At 40.5% G+C, this 11169-nt stretch overlaps 1 protein-coding gene across 1 annotated transcript in view; it reads right to left on the bottom strand.

Annotated features, from left to right (window-relative positions):
• Positions 1-5940: 5940 nt before the first annotated feature.
• Positions 5941-11169, bottom strand: part of LOC104619217 (transcriptional enhancer factor TEF-1) — a gene marked incomplete at its 5' end in the record, with an annotated part of 14974 nt that continues 9745 nt past the window's right edge. Inside the window, 3 exons of the mRNA XM_010285014.1 lie at positions 5941-6531; positions 7526-7678; positions 9158-9298. Of these exons, the coding sequence (XP_010283316.1) occupies positions 6418-6531; positions 7526-7678; positions 9158-9298 (408 nt within the window). The remainder of the gene's footprint in view (positions 6532-7525; positions 7679-9157; positions 9299-11169) is intronic.

Genomic DNA, 11169 nt, shown 5'->3' with positions numbered 1-11169 from the left:
CTGTTCACCCCCCCCCCCCGCCCCCCCCAACTAGGTGGTTTCGCTTCATGAATGCGGCGGCAGGCAAGTTGATCCTGTTTCATCCTCCCATCATACCAGGTACAGCTGCTAGCTGAGGGGCAAGTGGTTTAAGAAAAACTAGAAATGAGTCTCTTGAAAAATTTCACATTTTAGGACCTCAGTTCCCACAGAGCTCAGTGTCCTTCTGGAAGAAACACCTCAACCTCAGGTAACTGCTGTCTTCCTCAGTCCGTTCTAGTTGCCAAGTTAGTGATGTATTTGATAACCATTTATCATGCAGGATTTTGAATAGGTCATTCCTGCTTTTTATAAAGGAGGATGGGTGGCTTTTCCCATTAAAACAGTATGGTTTAAATGATGTTTCAAAAAAATCCACCACCATTTCTTTAGGAAGCCACACAAGCTAGAGGTAGCTGCTCGTCTTGCTGATAAAATGCCAGAACGCATATGGACTTGCTGAACACAGCTTCCAGATGTGCCAGCCTTGAGTGCCATCCCTACAGGATTTTGTAAGTCACGCTGGGTGTCCGCTGCACCTTTAGGGAGGCACACAGCTATTTCTGCAAGTCTGGCCTTGTGCTACTTTGGAAAATGCTTTTGAAAGTTGCACTCAACAGTAGAAAGAGATTGATGTAAGAGATTAAGATAAATGCACAAAACACTTTCATTTTCTTTATTTTCAATCGATACTGTATGAATACAAAGTTTCTAGAAAGCTACAAAAATTCTACCACTTTATCAAGAAGGCATCAAAATGTGTCACTTTGCAAAGACATGAAAACACCTGCAGTAACCGACACAAAAATAGCATTTTTAGAGTGATGAAATAATTGCACTTAACTGTCATGGATATTAAAGTTATCACACATATGTACCGCGAAAGCTAGAATACATTTTTTTTTTACAAAGCACTTTATAAAAAAATTCTCTGCACACAAAACCTATAATTTTCATATTACTATCATACTAAAGATAAATTCACTTTAAAGCCAACACTTAAAACATTTTAAACAAAAAAAGGTACCAGTACCTACACACAGACAATAACAAATACAAGAATACTGTACTGCCAAGAGGTTTGACTGAAACTCCTTTTGAAAGCTTCTGCAAATATGTTAAGAAAACATTGGAGAACATTCACTTTTTTCAAAGAGCCTTCCCTCCCTGTCTAACCTAGAGGTACTTTATCATCAAAAGGCAAGTTCTACATCAAAAGTTACCAGCAGCAGTACAATATTAAAGTAACCACTGACCATATATGAATATGCTTAAGTCACAAACCCATTTTATACACATTACACAAATAAACATAAAGTGAGAATTCCATTAAGTCATTTACAAATGTGAACAAATGCACATGGCAAAAAAACCCCAAAACAAAACAAAAACCCAACCTGTTTTACATAAAATGTACTGAAGAATTAAAGGCTATTCAGGTTTTCAATGTTATAAAATTCTTTTGTCTTTTTTTTTTTTTCAGGCACATATTGTATTTTTTGTCTGCAGTCATGAGCCTGAATCAGAGGCCCATAAAACAAAACAAAACAAAACAAAAACACATATTCTGTAAGGAGGTAACAGGGATCCATCTCCTTTTAGTCAACTGAGTGCATTTAAGATTTAATTTACACACTAAAACTAATTACATGATCTCAGCAAGAATGACCTGAAAAGTTCAAAGATGAAGATGTCCAAAGTGTTTCTTGTACTTTGACTTATCCAGCCTCAATCTTTTTCAGGGGTCTAAACATCTCGTTATGAAAGATAAGTGGGGGAAAAGAGATCATCCTGAGAAAAGTACAAAACTGGACTCTATTAGCACATCTGCTGTGGGACCGGGTACGTGTGTCAGTACGGGTCACGTAAGGGTAGACAAAAGGCTTCTCAGTATGCGTGACTGGGTGATCCAGGAGAACTATAAGGGGAACTGCTTCAGCAAGCGAGTATGCCCTAGGGCTCGCAGTGGAAAAATAAATAGATATGGATTAGTACGTCAAATGTTGTATCCGCCTTGAACTGGCCAGTTACTTACATTCAACTTTAATGTACACCCTTCATTATTTCAGATAGCCTATACCGTGGAGGTTTTAACGGAAGAAGCTACTGCCAAACTTAACGAGCCGTAGCTGCGGTAGAAAGGGAAAGTGAGAAACAGGCATTATATCTGCAATTCCTTCAAAATAGTGGTGCAGTACCTAAATAAAATCATTTTGGAATTCAAGTAAGTGAAACTACATTTGTTAGTAGTAATTTTTAACAGCCCCAAATGGTACCATTATGCTTATTTTAATATCTTAATGAGACAGAAGTGTAGTCTGTCGCAAATATTGACTAGTACAGCTGAAAGGTTTGGCAATAACTGAAAATATATGCTCTACTTGTGGGGCGAAAAGTGTCTTTGCCCTACCTCAGTCTCATTCAGTTCAACAGGATTACTTGTCTTATAGAGGTAAGTGAGATTTAGACCTTGAAGGAATAACAAAAATAATATTTGAGAGACAGGGAACTTGAATTATCACAATATTTACCACACAGTGTCACAAGATTTCTATATATAAAAAGTTCATCTTAGTTTTCATCAAATACTTTAAAAATCAAGTTAAAATTGTATTCACAACTATATAATCCCTCTGACAGCTTTTGGTTTTGCTGATATTTGTTCTTTCTAACATAGTTTTCTTAAAATCTTGCTCCTCTTGCCATCAATTTTACTTGTAGTGTAGTAGGGCCCCCGTTCACAGAAGGTATCAAATGCAGACACATTATTAAGAGGAGCTTTTTTTTTTCCCAAGCCATCATCTGGGAGAAAAACAAAACACCCTGTGTTTTGAATCATGCTGGCCAGAGTTTCTCTAACAGCACCCTCACCCACAACGCTCACACTCAACATTTCAATGCTTAGAAACACACAATTGCATTTACCCTAGCTATTGTCCGTTCCCCATTTTCATCTTGTTTTATGCATCTGACTTTCAGCATGCACAAGTTTGTAAACAAAATCTTCTGCCTAAACAAAAAATCTTCACAGATACCAAAATATTATCAGAGGAGAACAATAAAGTCACATTTGTCCACTGTCTGAAAGTCTGCAGTATGCGGATCTCTCATTATGCAGATGCACGACTGGAGGAAGAGAATATAAATGTGAATCATTTTCATTTTTCTATCACAGACAAATCAGTTGCTGGTTTGCAATGCTGTCAGAAATGGCAAACAGTAGATTATTCTTCAGCAGATTGATCATTAACAAAATTACTTTGCTATAAATGGTGCTCTTTTGTGAATGGAGGCCTGTAGATTCAACTTATTCCAATAAACCAAAGGCATTACGGTGATAACTAAATATTTTTGGTCTCTCTACAAATTGTCATTATTATGGCAGCACTTTTCTAAGCTGGAATTTCAAACCAAAGGCACTTTCATGCTAGAGTGCAGAAGAGTCACAATTAATTATTTGGTCATGAAATTTAAAAAGGCAGCATTTATTAATACAATTCACTTTTCACGGAGAACTAAGAATCGGTAACCTTTCCTTTTGGTATAGACATTTAACTGCGTAATAATGGGACTGACTCGTACAGAAGGTTGGTTTAGACCAAGCAGTCAAAGAGCATTTCTGTGGGAAAAAATACAGGTATTTTAAAAAATGGAACCAATTAATAAAACAATATATAAAATTTATGTTAAGAGGCTAAAGGTACTTCTACTATAATGCTAAGGCACTGCATATTGTAATGCTTTGGCAGCTCTCAATTAAAAGGTTCCTACAAAAAGTAACAGTAACAAGTACTTCCAGCTTACAAAAGAGCTCACAGTTTACAGGCAGCCTGTTGGACTACACACCCCACACTGAACAGTTGAAGGATTAAGGCTTTTAAGAATTAACATATACAGGGTATGGATCATTTACAGAAGTGTAAAGAAAAGACGATGGAAGTAGTTTCCCTAGTATTACATATGTGAACACCAATAAACATTGTGACTTTTTATACCCTATAGTTATGGCATATGTAGCGTGCCAGATTCTTTCACAAAAACTGTACCTGGTTTTGCAAATTGACTTACATACTTTATATGCCTCAAAGAGTTTTCTTGTTATTACAAAAAAATAAGATCACCAAAACCACAATTCAAACCCTAAATAAAAGACAACTTTAGAACAAAATAAAACAAAAAAAAAGTAGTTTTTGACTCGTAACACCAAGTGCTTAGAATAAAGGGCTACCATTAGGCTGTTACAATGCAGTGCTTTTCCTGACGTGATTGTTAGTGTTAAAAAATGAGTGTTACAAGAGACCTTACCATGGACATATTTCTCTGTTCAGTTCACGGAATATAAACCAAAAGATCATCAGCCCTAATATCCACAAGCAGGTAACAGCTGGACATCCCAGCAATCATCCACCTACTAGAGTTAGATCAGAGGCAGGCTAAGGAATTTAAGCAGTCTCCCCTCCCCTTGGTGATGTTTGTATCCCTCTCTAACCCGAGTCCTCACCAGCGTTAAGGATGAACCCGGTCTGACGCAGACAGCCAGCAACCCGCTACCTCGTCTAGGCTACGTTCTAGTCTGGATAATTCAACGACGGGCAATGCTAACAGAGGGTACTACGGAGAAATATAAAATCCAAAAATTAAGACTGGCTTTTTTGAAGACTATAGCGCTGTGCCTGGGAGTAAATTCTGGACTGAAATTGTGCATGGACACACATGGGTAAAGGGCAGGGAGGAGGGACCTGCTAAATGTTAACTTCTCCGATGCAGGACTGCAAAAGGCCTTCCCAAAGAATGCTCTCTGCCGATACCTCGTGACTGATCTTTAAGGTGGCTTGTGCTTGGCTGGGCAGCCCTCAGCCTTTCAGACAAGTGTTCCACGTGAGAACCCACTGCTGGCCCAGCACTTGCTGAAACAACTGCTGCCTGGGCAGCGGCGGGGCGGTGCTCCCGTGCAGCAGAGGAAAAGAGACTGAGCAACACTCTCTGGTGTAGCCGGGAGGAATGAGACTACTTCGCTCACGTGTGCGTATCTCGGACAATCGCTCACACCCACATCCATGGTTTGAATCCTTACAGTATTAAAATATCTCCAGCTGTACTTCACTTCCTGGAGTCTTCCCTGAATATATCAGAAGGATAAATACTAACCAGATCCGGATGCAAAAGGACATCAGACCCCACGTGGTACGCACGTGTTTCTTTCATACAAGCTCTTCGCCAGTCGGAACTGGAGAGACAATGGGGAGAGGTGTAAGAGCACCATGATAAAGAGGAAAAGGAGAAAAAAAAAATCTCCCCTTTCCAATCTTCTTTGCCTGATGTTGGTTCTGATTTTCTAGCATCTCATAGATATTAAAGCTGTTGATCCTTTCAGAGGTGTACGTATTCTTCTTTCAAACACTAATTAGTGTTTTGCTTTCAGTTTACGAATTAATGCTGTCGCAATGTCAGTTGTTTCCGTTCATCTGTTAATTTCGGAGTTGCAAGTTTTTCACTCAACTTCTTAGAAAACGTAGTTGTCCATACAAAATATAACTGCACACACAAGACTACATATAATGCGAGTCTAAATCTTCAGTATTTACCTACTTATTGCAAAATGAGCCATCTTTTTCATTAAATACTCAAATTTTCATATTAGTACAATACAACTTTATACTCTTTTAAAATACACTAGATATGTTAGGGGTAAGGGATGATGTTTTCTTTCTCTGCAATACCTGTTTGAAAGTTTAATGGATTAGAAGATTAGTTTTAGCGTTGAGAAAAAAATACAAAATTTGCCTAATTTTAGGACCTGTCTGTTTCTATCAGGCATTTCTTAAGGCTATATTTTTCATTTGGTTTCAAACAGAAAAACGTTTCATTTTAAAAAATAATTTAGTGAATTACATTCGTCCATATCTTCCACCCTAATTAGTTACAAAGATAATTCTATAAAGATTATTAACTTTGCGTACTCATTTACAGTTATAGCTAAAGATTCATTTCAATTTCACTTGCATCATAAAACAAGTATTTAATGTTGGAAAAAAACCCAAAATAAATTCTTATAAATGCTGTCAGTTTTTCCCCATGGCAAATGCTCTGTCATACATTTTTCTATCAGAATTAAAAATAGGCCTCCACAGACAGAGGCGTTAGGTTCTTAAATACAGTCTTCCCAAAGAACTGTGGTTTACAAATTTGAAGAACACTTAGTTTTAGAAATAATTTTTACAACTGTACCAGAATTTCACAGCTACAATTATATATGAACACATTAAAAATGACTTCACTAAAACAGGATTTAGAAAAATGTGGGTGAAAGTTGGGCCAGAGGCACTGCCACTTAGTGTTGAGGTTTACAGTCTGTGTTTTGATAAAGAAGTGAAATGAAGTGTATATATAAATAACTGCTCAGTCCTTTACAAGCCTGTAGATGTGATGCTGTGCTCCATGTTCGCTGTTCGACACTTCAAATACACAAGCCATGCAGAGCAGGGTTTCCTGTGTATCCCTGTTTGTTACAACCTGTTTGAGGGGAAGGAAGAGGCAGACGGTGTATGAGGGACTTGGAAACACCAAGGCCAAACCAAGAAATGACTGGCTTAGTTTAGACAATCTTTGGATGTGGCTGTTTGAAACGCGTATCCTCTCGCGCTCTCTTTGGCCATTTCAGCCGACCTCCGCGACTGCGCTCGCACACTCTGCTCTGGGGCAGAGCTCCCAGCAGAAGGCGCCGAGATTCATCCCACCCTGGCTGCTTGACCATCGCGTGCTCTTGGCTCAGCCTTCCTCAACCTGGGTCCTGCTGCAGCAGAGGGAAGCCAGCGCACCCTTGTCACCTTGTGTTCGCCTGCCAACGGCAGCTGAGCAGGGTGCACGTGGCTCCATGCTCCGGGCCCTACGTCTTCCCCACGTCGCCGGCCCTGGGGTCTGCCCCAATCTTACGGCAGCGGCAGCAGCCCACGGCTCTAAGTGCTTGGCTGAGGCGCCACCGCAAAGCCACAGTGAAAGCAAGCTGGGTAACTGGGTGAGACTGGTTTAAAGGCCACTCTGTGGACCATTCTTCATGGTTTAGATCACCTATTGGGTGTACCCATTACTGCATGCTTTCCTGGCCCAAGAACTAATTAACACCACTGACATTTGCAGTATTATAACTGGCATCCCGGTAAGAACACATTAAATGAATGGGATGGTTCAAAGTTACTGCCTCGGGCTCTCTACAAACACCACATAGAGACTTGCATGAAAAAATAGGGAGAAGCAAGCTGAATTTTTGGAAAGTAACTAAAGATGTTTGTAAGATGTTTGTTCATGTTCTCAGCCAGCTCAGCCTTTTCATCCTCAGCGTCTATAGTGCACAATTCCAAGAGTATTACTCTGAAGTCAATGGGATGATTTGTTTAGTAAGCAACATGACTAAGGGATTCGGAAACTGGTTCTAAATATTACAAGTTAAGCAAGCCATACAAAGCCTGAGAGTATTTTAGAAATGGAAAAATAAAAAGTGAGTCCATACCAATAAAATCGTAAAATTTTCCAACACGCTGTTCATCATGTATTTCTCTGGTAAATGCTTCAGCTTGTGTATGAAGTTGATCATATATTCACACATCGGAGAGCGATTTATTCTGTACACAAATCGGCCATTCTCAAACCTTGCATATTCAGTCTAAAAAAAAAAAAAGCACTTAGAATAAGATAAGATAATTCAGAAATTGCAAACACGTGAACACTAAACCTGTTTTTTTCTTTGTGTAGACAGAGAAAAGAGAAAGTGGCTCTCAGACGCACACCCCTCCACTTGCTAACTCCCTGCCCAAGCTAATGCAGTGCCTTCCTAAAAATTCAAGGGCCCTTAATTATTAAAACAAGTTACAGTATCACTAGTTGTTCTCTAACCTGTGAATTAAAAAAACTCAACAGATGAGGCGTACACAAAAGTAAGTCCAAGTCAAGTAAAAACGAATTAAGCAGCCAACTTAGTGGTAAGATGATTTTACAGTAGTCTCGAGGCAACTGTCTACAAAGGCAACAGCAAAAATAAGCTTAGATGTTTATGCATAAATATACACATATAGACATAGCTATATTTTTGCATTAATAAGCAATTTATGAATTACAGAAAGGTGCAAGACTACAGTCAGAGGAAGACCAGACTGATTCAGGTTGCAGGAGCTCACAAGGGGCCGAAGGAAGGTACGGCTGCAACTCTTGGACTCCTGCTGCCCAGCTACCAATTGCTCAGATCAGGTACTCAGTGGCTTGTGGGGTTTTTTGTCTTTCTCTAAGCTTGGAATAATGGAAGTAATGGAAAACTTTTATGGTCACCATGCACAGAAAACATATTTAGTATAAGAAGAATATGAACAGTGACCGGGACATCTATAAAGGCTCAACCTGCAGCTCTCGGCTAAAGTGCCCGTACAAAAACTATATTGCAGGTAACAAATGTGGGTGTGGGGCTTGGCACACAGGAGACAAGTTAAATAGCTGCAGTGCCATTGTACAGTAAACCAGATAGATAGCTACGTGACCATGACAGAGAGTTCTGTGCTTAGAAAAGGTAATAAATAAATAAAGGCCCTTGCATATTAAGAAAATACGCAACTTTGTATTCAAAAGCTGCTGGTGACTGGGGAAAGCATGTCCTTCTGTGCATAAAGTAAGAAAAAATAAGCATGGGTATAGGTGAAACAGAGCATACCATCCATGGCTTCAAAATGTTTAAAAAAAGCTGGATAGAAGGTAGCTTGTCACTGTAGTATGGCTCCAAACAGGCTACGTGGCTGGCCAAGTGTTTGGAAATGGGTGCAAAAGCATTTTTGCTTCAGCTTTTTCCTGCCAGGTGATGGAGGAGGCAGCACTGACGTCAGCTGCAGGTTCCCCACCGAAGGGTGCCACAGGCAGGGAGGGAGGGTCTCCAAAGCAACAGGTAACTGGGATTTTACGTAACTGTAGTGTCACCATTCACACGGTGATTTAAAATGAACCTGAAACACTGCTGGGAAGGAAAACAGTCTTTCAGGAAGGATTAGAGGAAGGAAGGAAAAGACAGATAAAAGCAAAGTAAAGACAAGAGAGAGGAAAAGCCTAATTAAAATGAAAGGGAACCAGAGAATCATCCCACACATCCCATCACAACACGCACCTCTACTTTTTCTACTACTTGCTTTCCAAATGAGCAGACTTTGGTGGAACAGGTGATTGTCATGTTTTCTGAGCTCTCGTACTGACTAGTGACTCCGTAAAACGCTCCTGTATCATCTTGAATGTTGCAGTTTAAGTCAGCCTGTTAGGAAAAAGTAATAGATGTTGAAGATCTTATTTTTCATTTGACAATGTATGTCAGTATCATAAGCTGTAATTAGCTGAGTCTTCTTTTCAGAAATAAGGGAGAGAGAGGGGAGTTTTAAAATGACAACAGTTAACAGTCTGTCAGGAAAGTTCCCGCCTAACTGTTGCAGTAAAAACCTTAGAGAAGTGGCAATTTTTTCAAACTTTAAACAACAAAGGACAACCTAGTACTTCTCTGGGCTACAGGTGCCGCTCTTGCCTGGCAGGTAGCCGATGAAGTCCCTGGAGCGAAGGGAACGATCACCTGCGAGGAGCCCGGCTCCAGAACTGACTCCTCTGGACGGAACCTGCCCTGCGGCCTCGAATTCAAGCGAGCCACCCTGCTCCTGAGAGGCCAGGGTACGCTTCCTCCTTTTCCTTCCTTAAAGCAGTGAAATCCTCACGGCGAAGGGAGGCAGCTGCGCAACACGGGAATCGATCTCTGATAAGACTCTCTCAAGCCATATGGCCCCGATTCAGCAAAATACTTGACTTCACGGAGCTGCGTGACGCAACTCTCAGGCTTCGCGCGAGCTGCGTGCGCACTGAGCCCTGCCTACCGCGCCACTAAAATATTACTGAAAGTATTTGATTTCTTTCAGTATTTCCCTGCAGCCTCCATAACCACCCAGCTGCCTTTGACATCTAGCAACAGAGACTGGGACTTGCAGGATCAAGTGAGGAACAGTGCTACCTTTAATTATTTATGTCCAAATCCAAGCCCTCGGCGCAGCGTGATTAATTCGGCTACGAAGCAACGGCACAGGTCACACGCTGAATCCGGCCTCCCCGGCAGCGCTGAAGCTGCTGTGCCACTGTGCTCTTTGTCATCATGAAGCCATTTTCACAGGCCCTTAACTTAAAAGAGCAGTAATACGGACACAGGCAGAGTCGAGGGATATCCACAGCTGGATTTGTTGATTCAGGCATTAGCTGTGCTGACATCTTTGGTGCCCAAGCAGAGAGTGGGCAGGGTTTTCTTTTTATGTGGAAATAGCTGATCAGCTACTGCAGCGTAACATCTAAGAATCGCCTGAGTTTTTAACTTGCTCCGAGACGAGCATTTGAGCAGCGAAATGCACTTTCGCAGCTGTTTCACTTGCAAGTCTCGCTCTGCTTGTTTTTACAGCTAATATAGACATGTAACAGAAAAATTCTGACGGATACTTTCATGTCTATCTTGAGACTCTTTAAAAACCCAGTTTACCAGTATGCTTATTTACTAGTTAGTGTGGAACTTTTATAATCCTGCCTTCACTATAGTTCAGGTCATTTGTAACTGCTATTTAATTTTTAACTAGGCAACAACTCATTAATTCCACTTAGTGTCTCCAGTCCTTATTTGTGGTACAACATTCTGAGGCAATACGCTGATAATAGCACATACTGAGCTAGTTTGTGGTACGGAGAAGACACAGGGCTAAGATTACTTCAGGATGGCTTTGGTAAATTAATCAGTGGAGAACTCTCCTGAGGTTTACACACAGTAACACAAACAGCCCTATAGTCACGTATTTTGCATAACAGAAAGAAATCCTATCGCTATGACACCTTGTTTCTCGCACATGTTTTGCATGAGGTCAGCGGTTAATGTTTAATGTACATCTAAAGCAGTGTGTTCACAGTGAGCTGTAAGAAATTGTTCTAAGCTAATAGTAAATAAGCAATTTGCCATCACAGCTGGCTTGTGATGGAAACATGACAAACATCTAAACATGACAAACTGTAGCAGCCATCAGCCATGCCACAGCCGCTGCACTGGAATTTCTGAAGAATAGGGATTTCTGACAAGACAATTGCACTGCTGTAAATAACAACAACAACAAC

This window comes from Phaethon lepturus, unplaced genomic scaffold (genome assembly GCF_000687285.1).
Source record: "Phaethon lepturus isolate BGI_N335 unplaced genomic scaffold, ASM68728v1 scaffold23174, whole genome shotgun sequence".
In the NCBI taxonomy this organism is placed as follows: domain Eukaryota; kingdom Metazoa; phylum Chordata; class Aves; order Phaethontiformes; family Phaethontidae; genus Phaethon; species Phaethon lepturus.
This window is presented reverse-complemented; position numbering and strand designations above follow the sequence as displayed.